The 23723-nt window shown below is 46.0% G+C and overlaps 1 protein-coding gene across 2 annotated transcripts in view; it reads left to right on the top strand.

Moving 5' to 3' along the window:
- Positions 1 to 21502, top strand: part of CHEK1 (checkpoint kinase 1) — a 129447-nt gene extending 107945 nt beyond the window's left edge. For both annotated transcript variants that reach the window (XM_069224403.1, XM_069224402.1), the window contains 2 exons: positions 16551 to 16652; positions 20112 to 21502. In XM_069224403.1, the coding sequence (XP_069080504.1) occupies positions 16551 to 16652; positions 20112 to 20207 (198 nt within the window). In that variant the 3' untranslated portion in view covers positions 20208 to 21502. The remainder of the gene's footprint in view (positions 1 to 16550; positions 16653 to 20111) is intronic.
- The last annotated feature ends 2221 nt before the right edge of the window (positions 21503 to 23723 follow it).

Raw genomic sequence — 23723 nt, 5'->3', positions numbered from 1 at the left:
CTGAGGTGTTGGTTCTCCACCAGCCGAGTCGGGGTCGCCGGGTGCAGTGTTGCAAGTCTCACGCTTCTTGCGGGGAGTTGCAGGGTTCTTTAAAGCTGCTTCTTGAAACAAAGTTGCAGTCTTTTTGGAGCAGGTCCGCTGTCCTCGGGAGTTTCTTGTCGTCGTCGAAGCAGGGCAGTCCTCAGAGGATTCAGAGGTCGCTGGTCCCTTTGGAAGGCGTCGCTGGAGCAGAGTTCTTTGGAAGGCAGGAGACAGGCCGGTGAGTTTCTGGAGCCAAGGCAGTTGTCTTCTGGTCTTCCTCTGCAGGGGTTTTCAGCTAGGCAGTCCTTCTTCTTGTTGTTGCAGGAATCTAATTTTCTAGGGTTCAGGGTAGCCCTTAAATACTAAATTTAAGGGCGTGTTTAGGTCTGGGGGGTTAGTAGCCAATGGCTACTAGCCCTGAGGGTGGGTACACCCTCTTTGTGCCTCCTCCCAAGGGGAGGGGGTCACATTCCTATCCCTATTGGGGGAATCCTCCTTCTACAAGATGGAGGATTTCTAAAAGTCAGAGTCACCTCAGCTCAGGACACCTTAGGGGCTGTCCTGACTGGCCAGTGACTCCTCCTTGTTTTTCTCATTATCTCTCCTGGACTTGCCGCCAAAAGTGGGGGCTGGGTCCAGGAGGCGGGCACCTCCACTAGCTGGAGTGCCCTGGGGCATTGTAACACGAAGCTTGAGCCTTTGAAGCTCACTGCTAGGTGTTACAGTTCCTGCAGGGGGGAGGTGTGAAGCACCTCCACCCAGAGCAGGCTTTGTTTCTGTCCTCAGAGAGCACAAAGGCTCTCACCGCATGAGGTCAGACACTCGTCTCTCAGCAGCAGGCTGGCACAGACCAGTCAGTCCTGCACTGAACAATTGGGTAAAATACAGGGGGTATCTCTAAGATGCCCTCTGTGTGCATTTTTTAATAAATCCAACACTGGCATCAGTGTGGGTTTATTATTCTGAGAAGTTTGATACTAAACTTCCCAGTATTCAGTGTAGCCATTATGGAGCTGTGGAGTTCGTTTTTGACAGACTCCCAGCCCATATACTCTTATGGCTACCCTGCACTTACAATGTCTAAGGTTTTGCTTAGACACTGTAGGGGCATAGTGCTCATGCACATATGCCCTCACCTGTGGTATAGTGCACCCTGCCTTAGGGCTGTAAGGCCTACTAGAGGGGTGACTTACCTATGCCACAGGCAGTGGGAGGTTGGCATGGCACCCTGAGGGGAGTGCCATGTCGACTTAGTCATTTTCTCCCCACCAGCACACACAAGCTGGCAAGCAGTGTGTCTGTGCTGAGTGAGGGGTCCCTAGGGTGGCATAAGACATGCTGCAGCCCTTAGAGACCTTCCCTGGCATCAGGGCCCTTGGTACCAGGGGTACCAGTTACAAGGGACTTACCTAGGTGCCAGGGTTGTGCCAATTGTGGAAACAATGGTACATTTTAGGTGAAAGAACACTGGTGCTGGGGCCTGGTTAGCAGGGTCCCAGCACACTTCTCAGTCAAGTCAGCATCAGTATCAGGCAAAAAGTGGGGGGTAACTGCAACAGGGAGCCATTTCTTTACACAAGCCCCCCCCAGCCCACAGGCCAGGAGACTCAGCCAAAGCTGGGAGAGTCTTCCTAGTCTGTCAGGCGAGGAAGAGTAGAGGAAATAGGCTGGTTTGTTGCAGGGCCTACTCTGCCTTACATCCTCCTGTTCAGGTCATTCCCTCTGGGGAACTGACCCACTTCCACAGTGATAGGACCTAGTCTGAACTGCCTCTTGTCTGTGCTTTTTATGTCTTCACCCATTCTCTCTATTTTGGGGTGAGAGGTATCCACCTCTGCTAATCTTATTTTAGCCAGGGTCACCCCTAGCTTACCCAAAGAGGTTACCCAGAGCTGGAGTAACCCCACCATGACCAACAGGGTCAGGGGGCCTAACTTGTTATTTGGCATGGGGTCAGACCACCATGCCAAGGATAGTGCAGCCATAAAGGCTAACACCCAGCAGAGGCCACTGACAGCTGTCAGTGCCCAGAACCACACCTTTAGCTCTTCACCTACAAGGGAAGGGGCTAAGTTACAGGCTTCTTTGGGTTCAGGGTGCCTGTCTGCTGTATTTGAGTGGGGGGTTACCACATCTTGTAGTAAACACCCTTCTTCCACTCTTTCTTCTGTTAGCTGAGGAGCCACCCACTCAGGCTTAACAGTTGCCTGACTAGCCAGGACTTCTTGTGGGTCAGGTTGGACTTTATCAGAGCCACTTCTGGAGTTCTCCTCTACTGGAGCAGAATCTCCTTGGCTTGCTGGAACCTTGGCTAAAGGTTGTCCACCTTTCCTACTCTGTTTCCTTTTCTTTTTCTTCTGTGGCCTACTTGCATTTACTGCAGAGGCAGGCACTCCAGAATCCTTGGGAGAGGACTGGCCCTGGACCAGTTCTTCTCTTAGGCTCTGACTAACCTCTGGGTAGTCATTTCCAAGGAGACAATCAAGGGGGAGGTCTGTACTGACTACCACCCTTCTCCAGCTAAAAGTCCCACCCACTTCTATGGGCACAAAAGCCACAGGCCTATCAGTGACCCTGTCTGGGCTAACTCTTACTCTGGCCATCTCACCTGGGATGTACTGGTTTGAGAACACCAGCCTGTCATGCACAATAGTGTGACTGGCACAAGTGTCTCTCAGGGCAGTGGCTGGGATTCCATTCACCTGTAGGTGGTGGAAGTGTCTACTTCCCTCTGGAATCTCCAACTCACCTGTTGGGCCCATTTTCCAGTTGAAAGCTATGAAGACCTCCTCATCTGAGGAGTCATCCCCAATGGCTACACTGGTTACCCCTGGGATTTTGCTAGGGGGTTTGTTTTTGGGACAAGAAGTGTCCTTGGTGTGGTGCCCTGTCTGTCTACAGTTATGGCACCATGCCTTAGTGGCATCCCAGTTCTTACCCTGGTACCCACCTTTGTTTTGGGTTGTGTCTCTGGGCCCACCCACCTGGTCTGGTTTTTGGGGGCCTACAGGGGACTCTTTTTCTTTGTTTCTAGTGTCACCCACTTTCTCCTGGGGAGGCTTTGTAACCCCTTTCTTTTGGTCACCCCCAGTGGAAGTTTTGGTTACCCTAGTCTTGACCCAGTGGTCTGCCTTCTTTCCCAATTCTTTGGGAGAAATTGGACCTAGGTCTACCAGATACTGATGCAACTTTTCATTGAAGCAGTTACTTAAAATGTGTTCTTTCATAAACAAATTATAAAGCCCAACATAGTCATACACTTCATTTCCAGTTACCCAACCATCCAGTGTTTTCACTGAGTAGTCAACATAATCAACCCAGGTCTGGCTCGAGGATTTTTGAGCCCCCCTGAATCTAATTCTATACTCCTCAGTGGAGAATCCAAAGCCCTCAATCAGTGTACCCTTCATGAGGTCATAAGATTCTGCATCTTTTTTAGAGAGTGTGAGGAGTCTATCCCTACACTTTCCTGTGAACATTTCCCAAAGGAGAGCACCCCAGTGAGATTTGTTCACTTTTCTGGTTACACAAGCCCTCTCAAAAGCTGTGAACCATTTGGTGATGTCATCACCATCTTCATATTTTGTTACAATCCCTTTGGGGATTTTCAACATGTCAGGAGAATCTCTGACCCTATTTATGTTGCTGCCACCATTGATGGGTCCTAGGCCCATCTCTTTTCTTTCCCTTTCTATGGCTAGGATCTGTCTTTCCAAAGCCAATCTTTTGGCCATCCTGGCTAACTGGATGTCCTCTTCACTGGAGTTATCCTCAGTGATTTCAGAGTTGTTGGTCCCTCCTGTGAGGGAACCAGCATCTCTGACTATTATTTGTGGAGTCAGGGCTTGAGAGGCCCTGCTCTCCCTAAATAGGACTGGTAGGGGGGAATTTTCCTCCAAGTCACTATCTTCATCCTCTGTGTTGCCATCCTCAGAGGGGTTGGCCTTTGCAAACTCTGCCAACAGCTCCTGGAGCTGTAGTTTGGAAGGTCTGGGGCCCATTGTTATTTTCTTTATTTTACAGAGTGACCTTAGCTCCCTCATCTTAAGATGGAGGTAAGGTGTGGTGTCGAGTTCCACCACTTTCACATCTGTACTAAACATTATGCTTCTAAAAGTTGGAATACTTTTTAAGAAACTAAAACTAGTTCTAGAATCTAATTCAAACTTTTAACAAACTTTTAAACTCTAACAGAAATGCTAACAGGGACTAACACAAGGCCCTAGCAGGACTTTAAGAATTTAGAAAACTTTTCAAATTGCAAAAATCTATTTCTAATGACAATTTTGGAATTTGTCGTGTGATCAGGTATTGGCTGAGTAGTCCAGCAAATGCAAAGTCTTGTACCCCACCGCTGATCCACCAATGTAGGAAGTTGGCTCTGTATGTGCTATTTCAAAGTAAGGAATAGCATGCACAGAGTCCAAGGGTTCCCCTTAGAGGTAAAATAGTGGTAAAAAGAGATAATACTAATGCTCTATTTTGTGGTAGTGTGGTCGAGCAGTAGGCTTATCCAAGGAGTAGTGTTAAGCATTTGTTGTACATACACATAGACAATAAATGAGGTACACACACTCAGAGACAAATCCAGCCAATAGGTTTTGTTATAGAAAAATATCTTTTCTTAGTTTATTTTAAGAACCACAGGTTCAAATTTAACATGTAATATCTTGTTTGAAAGGTATTGCAGGTAAGTACATTAGGAACTTTGAATCATTTCAATTGCATGTATACTTTTCAAGTTATTCACAAATAGCTATTTCAAAAGTGGACACTTCGTGCAATTTTCACAGTTCCTGGGGGAGGTAAGTTTTTGTTAGTTTTACCAGGTAAGTAAGACACTTACAGGGTTCAGTTCTTGGTCCAAGGTAGCCCACCGTTGGGGGTTCAGAGCAACCCCGAAGTCACCACACCAGCAGCTCAGGGCCGGTCAGGTGCAGAGTTCAAAGTGGTGCCCAAAACGCATAGGCTATAATGGAGAGAAGGGGGTGCCCCGGTTCCGGTCTGCTTGCAGGTAAGTACCCGCGTCTTCGGAGGGCAGACCAGGGGGGTTTTGTAGGGCACCGGGGGGGACACAAGCCCACACAGAAATTTCACCCTCAGCAGCGCGGGGGCGGCCGGGTGCAGTGTAGAAACAAGCGTCGGGTTTTCAATGTTAGTCTATGAGAGATCAAGGGATCTCTTTAGCGCTGCAGGCAGGCAAGGGGGGGCTTCCTCGGGGAAACCTCCACTTGGACAAGGGAGAGGGACTCCTGGGGGTCACTTCTGCAGTGAAAGTCCGGTCCTTCAGGTCCTGGGGGCTGCGGGTGCAGGGTCTTTTCCAGGCGTCGGGACTTAGGTTTCAGAGAGTCGTGGTCAGGGGAAGCCTCGGGATTCCCTCTGCAGGCGGCGCTGTGGGGGCTCAGGGGGGACAGGTTTTGGTACTCACAGTCGTAGAGTAGTCCGGGGGTCCTCCCTGAGGTGTTGGTTCTCCACCAGCCGAGTCGGGGTCGCCGGGTGCAGTGTTGCAAGTCTCACGCTTCTTGCGGGGAGTTGCAGGGTTCTTTAAAGCTGCTTCTTGAAACAAAGTTGCAGTCTTTTTGGAGCAGGTCCGCTGTCCTCGGGAGTTTCTTGTCGTCGTCGAAGCAGGGCAGTCCTCAGAGGATTCAGAGGTCGCTGGTCCCTTTGGAAGGCGTCGCTGGAGCAGAGTTCTTTGGAAGGCAGGAGACAGGCCGGTGAGTTTCTGGAGCCAAGGCAGTTGTTGTCTTCTGGTCTTCCTCTGCAGGGGTTTTCAGCTAGGCAGTCCTTCTTCTTGTTGTTGCAGGAATCTAATTTTCTAGGGTTCAGGGTAGCCCTTAAATACTAAATTTAAGGGCGTGTTTAGGTCTGGGGGGTTAGTAGCCAATGGCTACTAGCCCTGAGGGTGGATACACCCTCTTTGTGCCTCCTCCCAAGGGGAGGGGGTCACATTCCTATCCCTATTGGGGGAATCCTCCTTCTACAAGATGGAGGATTTCTAAAAGTCAGAGTCACCTCAGCTCAGGACACCTTAGGGGCTGTCCTGACTGGCCAGTGACTCCTCCTTGTTTTTCTCATTATCTCTCCTGGACTTGCCGCCAAAAGTGGGGGCTGGGTCCAGGAGGCGGGCATCTCCACTAGCTGGAGTGCCCTGGGGCATTGTAACACGAAGCTTGAGCCTTTGAAGCTCACTGCTAGGTGTTACAGTTCCTGCAGGGGGGAGGTGTGAAGCACCTCCACCCAGAGCAGGCTTTGTTTCTGTCCTCAGAGAGCACAAAGGCTCTCACCGCATGAGGTCAGACACTCGTCTCTCAGCAGCAGGCTGGCACAGACCAGTCAGTCCTGCACTGAACAATTGGGTAAAATACAGGGGGTATCTCTAAGATGCCCTCTGTGTGCATTTTTTAATAAATCCAACACTGGCATCAGTGTGGGTTTATTATTCTGAGAAGTTTGATACTAAACTTCCCAGTATTCAGTGTAGCCATTATGGAGCTGTGGAGTTCGTTTTTGACAGACTCCCAGCCCATATACTCTTATGGCTACCCTGCACTTACAATGTCTAAGGTTTTGCTTAGACACTGTAGGGGCATAGTGCTCATGCACATATGCCCTCACCTGTGGTATAGTGCACCCTGCCTTAGGGCTGTAAGGCCTACTAGAGGGGTGACTTACCTATGCCACAGGCAGTGGGAGGTTGGCATGGCACCCTGAGGGGAGTGCCATGTCGACTTAGTCATTTTCTCCCCACCAGCACACACAAGCTGGCAAGCAGTGTGTCTGTGCTGAGTGAGGGGTCCCTAGGGTGGCATAAGACATGCTGCAGCCCTTAGAGACCTTCCCTGGCATCAGGGCCCTTGGTACCAGAGGTACCAGTTACAAGGGACTTATCTGGATGCCAGGGTGTGCCAATTGTGGAAACAATGGTACATTTTAGGTGAAAGAACACTGGTGCTGGGGCCTGGTTAGCAGGGTCCCAGCACACTTCTCAGTCAAGTCAGCATCAGTATCAGGCAAAAAGTGGGGGGTAACTGCAACAGGGAGCCATTTCTTTACACAGATATACAAGTAATCCTCACTGGTCTGGACACGGAGAAACGTATGTGATGTCTTTTTCTCTTGAGATCCATGCATGGCTGAGAAATTGAGCATTTTCTTCAGATGTCCAGGCAACGCTTATGGCCCTGTCTTTTGAAATTTTCACACCTCTTTGGGCAAAGGCCGATCCCACCTTAGACAAATTTAAAGAAATAAGCGAACAGCAGAATCCCTGGGACTACAGATGCAACTGAGGGATTACCATCACTTTAAGAAATTTATGGGTTCTTATCAGAAAGTGGATTATTAGTTGGGGTGCTATTGAGACCCAACCAAGTAATAATGTCACTGTTCTGTATCCAGTCATGTCACTTTAATTTAAGACAAAGTTCAGTACTGTGGCACAGATAATTCAGAGTCCACTCAAAAGAAACCAGTATACCCAAACAGTTAATAAATCAAAAACACAGCACTAGAAATCTCCTGCTCCTATTTATAAAAATAGTAATCATTTTAGTGATCATACGGTCTAGAAAACCAAGAAGAGAAAAATAGGATTAGTTGTATGATTTTTTTAGGAGGTTTAGAGTTTTTCTAGCACCAAAATGTGCAGAGCACCAACCGCCGATATTTGGTCGCGCAAGTCAAAAGTTAAGGCCGACCGTGATGGTATATCTTCTGATATATTATTTTTTTCTGGAGGAATTTTCTCTGCGTGGCGGGTTGCCGACTGGCTCTGACGGAAGGCTTGACAGTGGTGGGGTGATGCTCCAGTGAAATCCTCTATTTTAGAATTAGAGGCTTGTCTGAAAGTCACACAGCTTTCAGGAACGACTGCAGCTGTGGTTCGGCAGTGATCCATGGTGGCCTCTGGTTCTTTTATGAAAAAGTCTACTTTTTCAAACTTGAGGGGGAGAGAGCCAAGGCTTCAGGATCTTCTGGGCACTACTTTGTGAGCTAAGACTCAATCTTTCAGAAGCCACCAGCAGGGTCCAGGGCAAATTCATTTAGGACTGATCAGCTCTTCTTTGATGCAGGCTTCTTGCAGCTTTTCTGTTCCTGGAGCTTAACAGAAGGCTAGCCAACTTGGCCTTGGAGTCTACTTTTCTGTCCTGGTTTAGAAGTGGAAGCAGGGCCAGCCATTGGGATTTCTCTTCACAGGTAAAAACAGCTGGGTCAGTCCGTCTTTTGTTTTCAACATAGGTGTTAAATGTTATGCCTGGCACTAGAATGTTGGTGGGTATGACTCCCTAACCAATAGGGGTAACATTCTCACAGGCGACTCTCCTCGGTGTTAAATCACTTCCTGGGGGTTTGCTATTAAATAATCTCACAGTGCACCTCTCTGCCCAAATCAAAGATGTGAAAAATGTTCTTTCCTGGGTCAGAGCTATAGGTACACCGCTGAGTTATGTCTAGGGAAATGAGAAACTCCTCCTGCATAACCAATTCCAGGTCAGGTTTTCCTTCTACTGGGATTGATGCCACTCTGGCTACTTAGACAATGGCAGGCCTAGGTGTGATTTACATCTTCCTGTGACAGGGGCGCCTCCTTTGTAGATTGTCCAGTTAGAGTCCACATCTACCAGGCCACCCTGTCAGTAGGAGGTCACATCTTCTCCCAGCCAAGGCTCTTCCGTTCCCTTTCCTGAGAGCAATTCACACCGCCCAGCAGTCTGCCAGGTGACAATTGGGAATTATCTTCGAAAAGGCTACTATAGGCTTTATGCAGGAAAATACCAACTTTCTAAAAGTGACGTTTTCAAAATAGTAATTTAAAATCTGACTTTACCATTAAATTGTAATATAGGTTCCTAATAATTAGAGTTTTTGAACCATTGTTTTAACTATTCCCAAACTTAAGTTATACATTATAAATGGCTATAATGTAACCCATTTTTACTATGGGAGAACCAGCCTTGCCACAGTGAAAAATGACTTGGGACATTTTTCACTGGGTGGAAATCTTAAATAGTCATGTCCTAGTTTGTAAATACCATGCATCTTGCATCGTGAGCATTTGGGGCCTACTTTAGTGGTGACTTACTAATACTAAAAAGGCAGGGTTAGGCCTGACCGGTTTATTTTTCAGAAAAACTGGTCCTAGGCTCTGGACTATCAGATGTGGCAGAGAGCCAACAACCTAGTCAGTGTACTCCAAGAGGACAGTCTCAGCTGGTGTCATCTTGCTGATCACAAGTGGCGCCAACATCTTGAGGTAGTCCAACACATCTTCTGCGTTTGGGTAACTGCTCTTTGCCACCCACGAGAGCACTCACTGTTGATTTTTATTTTTTTATTTTGTGTGCCCTCCCATATTCGTTTTAGAGGGCGCTGGGGACGTGTTTCACTTGAGGCGGATCTTTACTATTTTCTCCCGTACCCTTGGTTCCTTGGGTCTTGAGAAAGACCCGCTGCAACAGGTTTCAAGTCATTCTGACAGCCCCGGACTGACCAGGAAGAGTGTGTAATGTGGACCTGGTTCATCTCTCCCTATGCCCTCTGCTCTGTCTCCTTCGTAGGGTTGACCTCTTGTGCCTAGAGGTTAATTGGTGTAACCTTAATTCATTTTCATTACTTCCTGAAGTGATGGATGTCATTTTATGTGCCTTGAGACACACTGCCAGAACCCATAAGGGCTCACTTTACTAGAGCCAAGCCATTTACCTCTGCACTGACAAGAGGAGTACAAGTGGTAGAATTTTGCATGGCTGTAACATGGGCTTCTATTTACTCTTTGCAGAGCAATAATCCTCGGACTCAGAAGTGTGTAGGGAAAGCCACTTCAGATGCTCAGCCCTTCAGGATTTGTTTTTTGGCATAACCAGCCATACACCCATCTCATGGTTGGTTACTGCTTGGGGAATCTATTCTAAAGGTGAGAAATCTGCTGGTGGAAGTATCCATCAGATAAAAAGTTAATTGCTTTTGGTAACTATCTTTCTGGCGTGTAGGAGACTGGAATTTTGTTGTTGTAGTCCTTCTCCTGCTCCCCCCCCCCCCCCCAACATTTTTCCTAGTATTTGATACAACTTTGACTGAAGTGCACTGCGTTCCTGCTAGCCAGGTCCCCAGTGCCAGTATTCTGCCCCAAAAATGCACAATTGTTCCCCCAATTGGTAACCCCTTTGGCATCCCTATAAGTCACTAGTAAATGGTACTCCAGGTACCTCTGGCACGGGTACTAAAGTGGGTCCCCGAGGACTTCAAAGAGCCCACCACCTTTGGTATGCGAATCAGACTTCCTTCAGAGATGAGGAGATGCCCCCCCATTTGGTGCCTGAACTGGTGGGAAAAATAGTAGTCAGAGAGGTATGTCCACCTTCAGATCAATTCCACCCCTTAAGTGAGCTACCCGATGTGGACACAAAGTTTGAAAGTCTGCCATCTTGGTGATGGCAGAATTAGGAACTCTGGGGTGTACTGTTCCCACAGGAAGTGGTCCTATAGGGGGCGTAGTGACCACTGGGGTAAATAGTCCATTGGTTACTACCCTATACTACCCTATATGCCCCTAAAACTCCTAAATTCAGTATATCGGGAAGCCCCTGGCACTAGAAAATCAGAGCCTGATGACCTGAAAGAAGAAGACGGACCTGATGAGTAGAAAAAGCAAAAGACCAGCAGCTAACTTGCCCCAGCCCTGCCAACCTGCTTGCTGTCCTCAACAATTGCACCAAAGACAACTTGTCCAGCAACTGCTTGTGCCTCCAAAAGCCTGGGAGGACTGCCAGCCTTCGTCCAAGACCCAGAAACTCCTGTGGAGTAGCGTAGCTGCTCCTCTGCATCAGAAGAATTGCGAGGACTACGGACCGCCAAAACCCTACACCGAAAACCACCACTGCACCCATGCCAGCGTGGTCCCCTGACCCTCCAAAGACGGAAGCCCACCTTGAGTTTGCCAGCTGTGGACTTCCCAATGCCGTGTGCAGCCACTTTGTGCAGGCCCCCCCACCTCTTCTACGAGTGACCATATGACAAAAACATGATGCCTCAGGGCATCTCTGAACTCGGCTGCCCTGGCCCGAGGAGGAGAGGGACCAAAGGTGTCCCTACATACCAAGTATCGTGAGACCTGGGTCCCCTGGTTGGTTCAGCCGGACTGGTCCCAGCTTGCAGCATCTTTCTAACTGGACCGTTTCCCATAGGATAACATTAGGGCACCAACGCTAAAAAGCACCTCTGTACCTGGACGCCCCAGTGCCTCCCTAAGTGACCTGTTGATGCTGCGGTGGACCTTCCTTTATATTTACTTTAACTCTGTAAAACAGTCCTGTGAGTTGTTGCTAAGTGCCTGAATGCACTATATGTTCCTTTTCCCATAGGATAACTTTAGGGCACCGGATGCTGAAAAGCATCTCTACACCCGGACATCACAGTGTCTCCCCAAGTGACCTGTTAGCGCCTCCTTGGACCTTGCCCTATACTTACCTTAACTCCAAAAGAACAGTCCTGTAAGTCGTTGCTAAGTGCCTGAATGCAGTATATGTTCCTTTTTCCATAGGATAACGTTAGGGCATCTGACGCTGAAAAGCACCTCTGCACCTGGATGCCCCAGTGCATCACGAATTGACCTGTTGTTGCTGCCTTGGTCCGGGCCCCATACTCACCTTAAGTCAGGAGGTTTGACACTGTAAGTCGCTGTAAAGAACCTGTATGCAGTCAATGCCTTTCCTCCATAGGATAACATTACTACTTCTGAAATTGCACTATTGCAAAGTGTTCTTTCAAACCTGTAAAAATTCGTAACTCGAAACGTTCTTATCTGATCATGATGATCTTGGTGCCTAAAATTATATAAAGATAAGTGTTATTTTTTATAATTTGGCGTGGATCTCCTTATTGAGTTGTGTGCATGCCGCAGATGTCTAACACTCCTTTCTGATAAGCCTAAGGCTGCTCGACCACACTACTCTCCAGGAGAGCACCCTGGGATTGCTAGAGCAAGCCCCTGCCCACTTATAAGGGAACCCCTGGACTCTTTGCACTGTGTACCTCATTTTGGTATACCATTTAAAGAGCCAGCTTCGTACATGGTGTATACTCTTTTTACCTTCAAATTCCTCACCGACCACCTGCCTCACTGTTTTAAGACTAGTTAGTAGGTACATCCTCAGTTTTTTTTCAATTTCTTTATTGGCATTTAAACCTTTAAAAAAAGAAAACAAGATTGGGTGAATCCCCCAAACCAATCATGCTAGAGTTGCGGACCTTTATGCATCATCACTAGCTTCCTAAAATGAAGCAGCAGGGTAACAACATTGAGAGGCGAAACTCAACAAACACTAGAACTCTTAATGCGCATGACCCTCCCTTCTGTGTAATGTGTACAGCTTGTAGGCTATGGCAAAATCTAATAAATTTAATACAACTTACAGGTACTAGGACGTGTCCTATTGGCCCTCCTCTTAGGGCAGTCTTTCATCATTCTTGGCTTCCAGGTTCAGGACAAATGTTTCCTATTAAGTGGCTATCAGGCCCCTCCCACTGTGTAGCCAGGCCCATTTGATGACATCTAATTTTGCCTTGGCCCATTTAAAAAGCTCCCTTAGCCAGCCCTGCTGCAGCAGCCTTCCACAATATTGCTGTCACTTAAAAAGCACCAGTGCTAAATCAAGGGACCTACAGATGAGCTTGTTCACCCTTAGAACTTGACATATGACTAACGGGCAGAACTCCGTGTGGGTGGAACTGTGCGGCCTACGCTGTTGGATATGAATGTTGTGATCCCCAACCAAGCCACATTCGCAGACCATGTGCATGAAGGCAGCATCTGGTGCGTGACATTGGGGCATTCCACGGACACCCCCAGGAACATGCTGCAAATTTGATGTGGTGTTGGGTAGCTGTAATTTAATTTTGTGTGTCAAAATTGAGGGGTTCCTGGAGATTTACATCACCTGTTGATCCGCTCCTGCTCATTGTTTGTCAGTTACTTCCATGTGTAATGCTACAGCCCACCTTTTCCTGCTTGTCAGCTGTGTCTCGTACCTCTGCGAGTGTACAGCTTCATCCAAAATTATCGCTTTCTTGGAGTCACCATGTGACAGTATGGCCTGCAGGGGTTTTGATGTGGTGAGGCCCTGGCGACACACTATACTCGTCACACAAGGCCTGAAAGGTTTGCCTGATAGCCTTTGCATAGAAGTCCGCAGCACAACTCGCTCAACTACGGCTGGCAGAGACCAGAGAGGCAGCTGGGTAGCATAAGTGGAGCCAGGCCCTTGCCATGCGTACATACCGGTCTCAGCATTTCCCGGTCATTTTGTTCAATGGAGTCCAGCCCTCTTCCTGCCAGCCCCCAAATGAGATCTGATAGGATGGCCCATGAAGCTTGACATAGTAAGTACATCCTCTTAAAAAGGTCCCTATTCCATGTCTCAAACTGCACCTGTCTATATGATGTTATTCTCATCTGTCTGCCTTGAAGGTGCGTTAAAAATGGGAAATAGACATCAATATGGAGACGAGGCTTTATGGCTTTAATGGTGTCACATGGACACAACTTCCAATACTGAATTAGAGCCAGCGTCCCCTAACAGCTTTGAGAGCTATTGGAAAGTTTCTGGGTTCAGTTAAATTCTGTGGATGTTTGAAAGAGGAGGAATCTGCAAGTAGGGTGCCCACTAGAAAGATCATTCCTAAAGGTAAGTAATTTTTCCTTCTTGGCTATGGCCTGGGTTTCAGTTTCGTCTGCATTCGCCCCCTCCACCAGCCCAGCAGGCCTTCTAGCCCTTTCGTGGCCAAGGGCGTGGCACACAGAGACAACGCCCAAGACAGCAGGGACAGCAAGCAATTGAGTTTCCTGCCCCTTCAGCACACACAGCCGCAAAGCTGCTTTAGTGTGTCCTTGCCAGTACACAGCCACCCTGTCAGAGCCAGGATCTAATATTTTCGTCAAAAGTTGCAAACCATCACTTCAGACAGGGGAGTCTTTTTCAATTTGTACATCAGGGCTACACCTTTTCATTTCGGCCACTGAAATGCACCTTCCATCACCTTTAGGGCAACTGAAGGAGGACCACCTGACTTGCAGCAGGAAGTGCAAGACCTTTTAACCCAGGTTAGGGAAGGTCATGTCTGCCCTGTGCCCCAGAGACTGAATTGTGGCATTGGACCTTCAGAACATATATTTCCATATCCAGGTCCTGCAGGCCCACAGGTGCTGTCTATGGTTCACAGTGGACATGGTACATTTATGTTTTACATTGCTCCCTTTTTAGCCTTCCCATTACTCCTTGGGTTTTCACAAACGTGTTGGTGGTGGTTACAGCACACCTTCAGAGGTCTTGGCTACGAGTGTTCCCCTACCTTGACAACTGAGTGTTGAAAGCAGGCTTACCTCGGGGACTCATCAACCAATTCCAGTCAACAGCAAACCTCCCAACATGGTTGGGGTTCACTATCAACTTGCTGAATTCAGACCTGACCCAGGATACTGTCCCATTATACTGCAAAATTGTGTGCCTTTACCCTGGAGCAGAGTGTCTTGAGCATTCAGGCAATGATCCTTATGTTTCAGCCTCTAACCTAGATCTCAGCCTCTGCCTTTCCAACCAAGAGTTCTGAAGAAGGCCTTGAACGACCAGGTTCAAGTCATCCTAGTGCTGCCGGATTGGGACAGAACGGTGTAGTACCTGAACTCCTTCACATGAGCATCTGTCCTCTCATCAAGATGCCACTTCAGAAGCATCTTCCTTTGCAGCAGTAGGCCATGGTACTGCAGTCGAACCTGCACAACTTGCATCTCTATGCTTGGGGATTGACCTGTGGAATTTGGCCTCTTTTGACCTTTCTCCTTACATTAAGTTGTTGATGTCATCTTGACAGCCAGAGGGGGCTCTACAAAATTGGTGTACACACGTTGTTAGGATATGGTTGTGACTTGGTGTTGCTCCTGACAAATCAGCCCAAGTTGTCTAATTTTTATGCTGTTCATTTTGTCCTTGGCCTAGCAAGAATTTGCTTAAGGCTCTGCTAAATGCTACTTCTCTACTCTAAGGGTTTTTGAGAGATTTGCAACATTTATTTCCACCAAAGCCTTTTGTGATGCCCTAGTGGGACTTGAATTTAGTTATCACTTTTGTGATGTGCACCCCTTCTGAACCACTGACATTTTACACCACAAAAACATCTGATGAATGATCCGCTATTTGTCGGTTTCTCTGGCACATAAAAGGGTAAAGCAGCGCAAAAGCAGCCCTTCTCCCAATGGATTGGTCTCTGCATCAAGGTTTGCTATGCCCTGGCAAAGAAGCAGCCTTCAGAACGATTACTTATCCATTCTTCCAAAGCCAAGGCTGCTACCACTGTTTTAGGACATGGAGTACCTGAGCTAAACATTTGCAGGTGGCTACGTGGGTGTAGATTTATAGATTCATGAACCACTACTGCCTTGACAGTCTGGTGTGTAAGGAGGACATTTTGCCTGACTGGTCTTTCAGGACTTTTTGTTATGAGCCAGTTGACATACCCACCACCTTGGGAGGTACTGCTATGGTATCTGTTGACAAGTTGAGGAATCTGCGGTTCAGACTATGCGTCAGAAGAACAAGCTACTTCTCTTTGGTAATAATCTTTCTGGTAGATTCTCTAACTGTAAATACTTACCAACCCACTCACTATCCGGTACTGTGAACTAGGCTCTATTCCATCTAAAAAGGTCCCAGTCTAGATATCTGCACACTGGTCATGCCAGTCTCCCAATAGTCTCTGTCTGACGGCGCCAACAACCTAAGAAAGCAACTGACATGAATGCAAATGATTGGCGCTTATAAGCAGCTCAGCGCGTCCCTTCCGGAGCTGAATGAAATGATGCAGGGCTGCACAATGCCACCTATGGGTGAGCTGGGGTGTTATTTGCATCCAGCCTGACACCTGGGCAATACTCACCAGGTGAGGAATCTGCAGTTGGTAGAGTATCCACCAGAACGTTCGCCACCAAAGGTAAGTAACTTATTCTGTCTGTCCCATACTGCTACTTTCAGAACAAGCGCCGAATCCTATGCTGTAGGAGTATACGAACACTATAGCTCACAATCAAGATATTACTCCTTTTTGGAATTTTCATCACATTTTTATTTGAGTGTTCTTTGTCTTGATGAGCTAAGAAGTGCCTATTGCTTTGCCTGGGTTTAAATGGACCGAATTTTCAGATCCTGGTAGACATCTTATTTATTTATTTTTTTGCTAGCCTTTTTATTTGAATGCCTCTTTATCTTGTTGTTTGAGGGATGATTAATAGCTGGGCTGTCCCTTAGGGCATTGTGGACTACTGGGATATGTTATTTAAATATATTTTTGCCTCCTTTATTTCTTCTGATCGCAGGCAGTTTTGTGTGTAATACTAAACCTAAATGTTGATTGGCAGGTGCCTCAAAAAGGCGTGCTCCCACTAAGCCCTTTCTAATTAATTGCTTGGTTCTTGGCTCTGTGAAAAAACTATTACCAGCGTATTATTAAGCTGCTAACTTGCCTGTCTATTTTCTTATAAGGTGACTGTATCCACCACTGACAGACGAAACAACAAACTAATATTCAAAGTGAACCTGGTTGAGATGGACCAGAAGATCCTGGTTGACTTCCGGCTCTCAAAGGTACATATTGTTTCTGTAACGCTGTAGATGAACATCTAGATAAATAACAAAGACCTTGTAACTCATAGTTTCCAGTGTAAATTGAATGTATGCACATAAAAAAGCCTCTAAATAATTCTTGATAAATTTCTTATAATTCTCTACATATTGTGTTTTTCATTTTATTTTCAATTGCATCACCGCAGTAGAGTGAACTCATTAATTCATTCACACATTTCTAAGCATACAGCACTTATTGTTATGTGAATCCATATTTGTGGCCAGACCTCTCTACATGTGCCACTGGAGTTGAGGCCCTCTTATGTAAAGTTCTGCTTCCAAGAAACTAACATCTCTTGTGTATGATGTGAGTATTTTTCCAAGGTAGTGGAAAGTGTGTTGCTGACATTCATGAAGATGGAGGGAGGATACCTAGGCACTCATGTTAGGGAAGAGGAGACCAGGCTTCTTAGAAATTGAATCAGGCATGTTGCTGAGTGAATGATTATTTATTTGTCTTCCTGAAGTACTACCATTTACTGAATGGTAGGGGCGAAGGGAAGTAGTGCGAAATTCTGTTGTACAACGTGAAGGAGGCCCTTTAGGAGAGGCCACCCTTTAGTGTTCCCCTGATCACTCTTTCATTTTTGCTGATGGCAGCCAGATGCAGAAAGCTCACACATCTTCGTGCCTCTGTTGTGGGTCCTCCAGGCTGGAGACAGCTATGCTATGAGAAACATCACTCTAGGCCAAGGCTGAATCTGGAGACCATCCTGGAGAGGACAGTTGAAAAGAGAAACACCCCAAACCAGTTCTGAAAGTGCAGTGTACACATCCCCTTCCTGCTGTTAATATAAATATATATCTATCTATATCTAACCTCACTTGGTGTTTCAAGTTCTTAATGACCATGGAATAGATTGCTGCGCGGCATACTCAGAGGAATATTGGGCTACACTAGCGTCCCAGAGATGAGGCGACATCACCCGAGTCTAACCCTTTTTGGAAGAGCTGTATTCCTCTATTAAATCGTCTAGATGCCAGCTCTCTGCTGACAGAAGAATAGAATATTTAGGCCGGGACGCAGCCTTGTGTATCAAAAATCATTGGCCAGTTCATTCCTGCAACACAAGTTGGAGATCGACCTGTGTGGTGCTGCACTTCTAGTTGGGAGATTGGACTGTGTGTGGCCACACTGCCAGGATAAGATCAGCCTTTACATGGCTGCACCAATCCCCAAGCACCTCCATACAAGTTTAGTTTGTGAACTGGTGTTCTGCAGGGAAACCATCCCTGCTTATGAGACCACTGCCTACAGTCATGGGAGTATTGCATAAACAAGTGCATGTCTTCTGTACAGGTGCCTCCAGTCAACCGGGAGAACCTGATGAAGGTGCTGGTTCCTGCTTTTTTTTCTCCTAGAAGCACAAAGTAGCAAGTGCATGGAGATGGACCCGGGCAGCTGCTCAAACAAACTGATCTACCAAGGGTTACGAACTAAGCAACAGAACGGTGCAAGCACAACCTATGATAAAGGGGGTGATCAGCATCTGTCATAATTGTGCTATTGCTTTAGTCCTGTGGGAGAACAGTGTAGACTAGAAAAAAGGGGGGAAACGGAGAGGAATAGCAGATAAAGGCGCAGCCTGACCTCGGCACCCTAGATACTAAAATTATATTGTGCATATATTGTGTAGTATTCTATTTTAGTGTGCAATAAAGTACTTTACTTTCTTGAACTTGAAGCACTTGTTTGTCAATCAGTTATTGAGCTTTTGGTGTAATTGTTGAGTCTGAGCTTGAGCACACTCACACTACCCCCTGAGAAGTCTGTGACTACTTATCATTGCTACCACTGAGAGTCAAGTGCTGAAACGATTGTCCTTGGCCCAGTCCACAGAGCAATAGTAGAATGGAACCCAGGACATTAGAGGCCAGTGACCTCAAAAAAGTTAAGGCCCTGTACCCCCTGCTTGCCCCATGGCCCCATCAACAGGGTCTGAAAGATCCATTTTGGACCCCTGGTTTGCCTTGGGGCACCTTCATGTGCTAGACTTTGGATAAATCTTCTGCAGCAGCATAAATCTCACTCCATACTTAATAATGTCTTCTCCTCCAGCATTCAGCTAATCTCATGCCTTGAAAAATTCCTAACTACAACACTTGCACAACTTTTTTTCTCCTCCCTTTTTGATTAAATCCCTTACCTCCTTCAACTGTGCACCTGCTTTATCTGCTGCCATCCACTGCTCCTTAGGAGACTACCAATCAGGCCACCCGGGAGGTAACGGACTGATCACTGAAGACTGCCCACAAGTCTCTTATGACCCAAGGCAGAACACATGTAGGGTCCCACTTTCCTTAAAACTACATTCAATTGAGAACATTTTGGTGCTTCTCCTCATCAGTGTTGACATTAATCAGATAATGTGTGCCATAATGCATTGCTATAATCGTAGTTGTCTGTTATGTATTATCTATATTATTACAATTACTTATGAATTTCATCTAGAGTTCTTGATAATGTGTATATCTTTTCCTGATTATCTTTAAGAGTACTAATATCTTTAGCCAATTATGTTGAAGATTGTGTAACCTCTTCAGTGGCAACTTTGTGATAAAGGGTTGGCTGAACCTTGGCTGCCTGTTGCGGTTTCCTTCCTCCTTGGTGTCTTCTCCTCAATACCATGCGTACAATAAAAGGAGTTAAGCTGAGGTAGGGGAGTGGTAGTGTTATTTGTGGGGCTTTCTGCCAACATGTACCTAACAACTCCTCAAACTTTACTGCACTGAAGAAAACTGATCTTAAAGGATATTGAGGTTGATGTACATCTTTGCGAATGGGGTTGGGCCCATATCCTTTTCACCAACAAAGATGTGCATTGTTCTTCGAAATGGAGCTCTCAACAGTGGTTGTGAGGCACACTGGAATGAAATACTGAAGCCTTAACGGAGATTCCCAATAAGGGGTAAATCAAGTAACTTATAAAAACACACCATTTTCCCCTTAGTGTGACCTGCTTGTATAGTGACGCAACCACTTGTGAACTCTGGATTTAAGTCCTATACAAATTTGAATGTAGATTTGATCTTTTAGGACCTTGTATCATGCATATACGAAAAACTATTTCCCGCTATGAGGTGAACCTCTAAACAATATCATCATACTTTTTATCCTCAGATGTTTGTCCACTTGAAGACACTTAACAAACTATCTTTAACACTTCTCTTAACTCTTGGTAGTAGGTGAAATGTTAGCACCTCATGTTTTTGGCCATCAAAGGAGAAGCCAACAAATAGTGCCCTAAGTTTCTGGGCATTTTATTTTTCGATTAATTTCACACCGTGTTTGGACAAAATATACTATACGTACTCACAATTGTAACGTTTTCTGAGACAGTGTTGATTTAATTGCCTGATAACCGATTAATTTCGTTTGTTTTATGTTCATTTGACATCTTCCATTTTTGTGTTATGCAGGGAGATGGTCTGGAGTTCAAGCGCCATTTCCTGAAGATTAAGGGGAAACTGAATGACATTGTCAGCACCCAGAAGAACACCCTCCCTACTACATGATCCATGAGCTGATATAAGGAGGAAAGAAGGTTAAGCTGCTTCAATGTTCCCTGCCTGGATCAGAGTATACTGTCCGACTTGTCGTGGAGTAACGGCTACAAAGTCACTTTTTTATTTGTATATTGTTTGGTTTCATGCTAGCAGCTGTGGGCTGCTTCACCATGCAGCTGCTTAGCAATGTAGACATGTTTGTTTACATTTCTGCTTTTGACCACAATAACAGATCTTCATTAAGTTCGGCCAGTATTTATCAGGTCTCCCTGCACTGTTACTTCTAAGAAGGCAAGTATTGCTTGCGGAAAGTTGTACACGCAGAGTTAGAACTTCAGTACACAGATTTAATGCACCTTTCAGTTGAGGTTTGAAGACAAAAAATTATATTGAAGACAAGAAGACCTTATTTGAATAGGTCTACAATTCCTCCCATGCGGCAACTCTTCTAATTAGTTATTATATATCTGTATAGATATATAGATATATAATAACTTCTACTGGTTTTATCAAGATTTCTTCTCCATTCTTTGTTTTATTTTCAACGTTGTGAACTGCTAAGCTCCAGCTATTAAGTTCCAGCAACGTTTCCACAAGATGGCGCATAATGGAGATTAGGTTTACAGTTTGTGGTGATCCCAAGTGGGAAGAAGCATTTAAGATGTGTTTAAAAAATCACGGTTGGGGGAGGATAGTGCTCCAATGACCTAGTCTTTTGCTGAGTTGGAGGGAAGTTTAGATTGTTGCACACACAATGTTTTCATGTATTTGTTCGCTAATAATAGTAGACAGTGTCCACTTGAAGGCCTACTTTACTCAGACCATGTGTGGTTTCTTGTTTGTCATAGATTCCTTTTTACAATGATCTTCTTTTTTCCTATAAAAACAGCTTCACCTAATTCCAACTGGGATCCCTGTACAGTCGCTTGCGCTCCATGTGATTAGTGCCTATGCGCCCACACTACTCAGTCCTGCTAAATATACTTGTTGTTTGTCTTGTTAGACAACTGTGGTGCATGAGAAATAAAGGGTCATCCTGCAAAACTGACTCAAGGAAGTTAATTGCTGATGACCTGGGGCCTGGTAGCCACATGGTGCCCACTTGGAAAACCGTACGCTTCCTCGGCAGTAGATCTCCATAAACAACGGTATCAACTGGCTTTCTTCAAAACAATCAGCATTTGGAGTAGGGTCTCAATGTAGTTAGTGTGAAATGTGAACTTACAATTAAAATAATCAGACTCGCACTAAATCTTTTGTCTTTTAAGTGTATAAAAAATACAAATAAAGTTTAGTCCCTGAAATCTGTTTTTTTAATTTTATTTAAAGGAATGGAGTTGAAAGTTATGTGCATTTCACAAAATGTACTTACCAGAACCACATGAGCACTTTTATATACTCCAGATTTTACTAAAAAGCTGACCAGAGCAAAAAAGAAACAAGTGGTTGTAAATAAAGATCTGAGTGTTCCTTTCTTGGACCCTCCATAGGTGGATATAATTTTGAGCCCTCCATAGGTGGATATAATATTTAATTATTTATTTATTGTTTTCCTTAATGACTAAACCACCATGCCTCACTTGTAATGTCACAGAGGCTATTAAAAAATGTTAAGCCCTTTCCATAAGTTTTTTTCGTATGACGATGGACAGCTTTTTTCCCTGCCACAAAGGCAACTCATGTGCAATACTCCAAGTTCGTCTGACAACTTTTGTTTGGGTGGAAGGGGTGCAGAGATTCACACTACTTTTTTCAGAGCGCAAGGAGCAATACTTAGAAACAATCGGCTGTTGGTTCACTAGTCTTGGTGAATGCTTTTTTTTTTTTCTTGTTTTGTCTTCTGCTATGCAGATAACGGGTTATGAATTCTGTAATGCTTTTGAAAAGCAACATGAGTTTTTGATAATGCAGCTAACTGTTCGTATCATAGAAATGTGGTTACAGTGCACGCATCGTAAACATACTTGTGTGAATGCACTTGGGGTATTTTCTTTTTTGTATATTTTTTCCCCAGAATTGACTGGACAGCACAGAGATTGCAATTTACTATACAGCACCGGGAATGAAAAATTAACTAAAGTATTATAGGCCTCCTGCTATGTGGGAAAACAACACAAATGGAAAGTAATGGAACTTGCTTATTGCTATTCAAGAAAAGCTGAGCATTGGAGAGAAATTCAAGGAGTTTCTAGAAAAAACATGGCAGATTCCTACGAATGATCTTCTGTGTAAAGTCAAAGGGTACCTAACAGTGTAAACCTACATATCTGATAGAGATTTCTAGTCGTAGATTCCTTACCTGCGAATTTCCCCAGGGTGTCAGACTTGATCCGTTGAATTTCCTGAGCAGTACCGTTGGGCGCCGCTATGTGGCGTCGATCGGCTCTGCCTCTGTCATCGTCCGTGCTGGATATGATGTCATGGGTCCTCTATAGATGCCACCCCAACACACAGATCTGAAAAGAGCTATCCCTCAGACATTTTTTGACTGGCTTTTTCTTGAAGTTTTTTTGAGTTTTCAACTCCTGGTGCGTCTAGGATGTCATTGATGAAGACCAGGTTTAAGCCCTGTGGTTCCTGTCATCGGGCGATGTCTGGCACGGATTGACGCCTCGTGTGTCTTTGGTGCCTGGAGCGCGACCACGACCTGAAGTCGTTCTCAGAGTGTCGAGCTATGCATTCAAAGGCTTTGTGGGAGAGGTCCTAGAAGCTGATGGTGGCCCGACGCTCGACTCCACAAGACATATCCCGGCCGAGAGGAACGTCCTGGGATTTGTCGCAGAGTCGTCAATCGTTGTGGTCTCACTCCAAGTCCTCGTGGCAGTCGGGCGAGTCGAGGCACAAGAAGAAGAAGTATAAGAAGTTAAAGTGTTCTACGACTTTTCCTCGTTCGTCGGCTGACGAGACGAGGGAGCGTCAATGCTCTTGGCCTCACTCTGCGGAGCCTGTGCCTTGGTCGACTCCCCGTCTCCCTGAGTTTCGGGTGGCCGGAGCGACCCCTGCCCAACTCAAGGAGTTTTTTGAAGCCATACGCCTCATGTTTGGACAGTCTGATTCCACTGGAGCGCCTTCAGGCCCCGCAAAGTTGGAGAGGGCCCCTTTGGGTTCCTCGAAGATGGCATCAGCCTTGGTTCCGACTGACTTCGGTCATACCACCAAGAACTTACCTGGCACTGGTACGGATTCTCTCAGCAGCGCCCACAGGCAGGGCCACCCCCATTCTTCTTGCTGACTCAGACACGGAGCCGGACGGGTGTCGTACAACTCCAATGATGGCAGGAGCTCTGCCTCCTATGTCTGATTCTGAGCCCCTTTCTTATGGGCTATTATGGGCTAGGTTACTGTTGGGAATGGCAGGGGTCATTGAACCTTTAGAATACATGCTCCTAGACCCTGTGGACAGGCATACAGTCTTTGGTGAAGCCTGCAGACTGGATACTTCTCCAGATACTGGCATGCTTTCTCCCCCTACCATGGCTAGGGAGGAGGGAGCTTCCTATTTCACGGTGGCGAGAAGGGCAGCTA

Source organism: Pleurodeles waltl, chromosome 3_1, assembly GCF_031143425.1.
Source record: "Pleurodeles waltl isolate 20211129_DDA chromosome 3_1, aPleWal1.hap1.20221129, whole genome shotgun sequence".
NCBI lineage: Eukaryota > Metazoa > Chordata > Amphibia > Caudata > Salamandridae > Pleurodeles > Pleurodeles waltl.
Note: the sequence above shows the minus strand (reverse complement) of the source record. Positions and strands in the feature narration are given on the sequence as shown.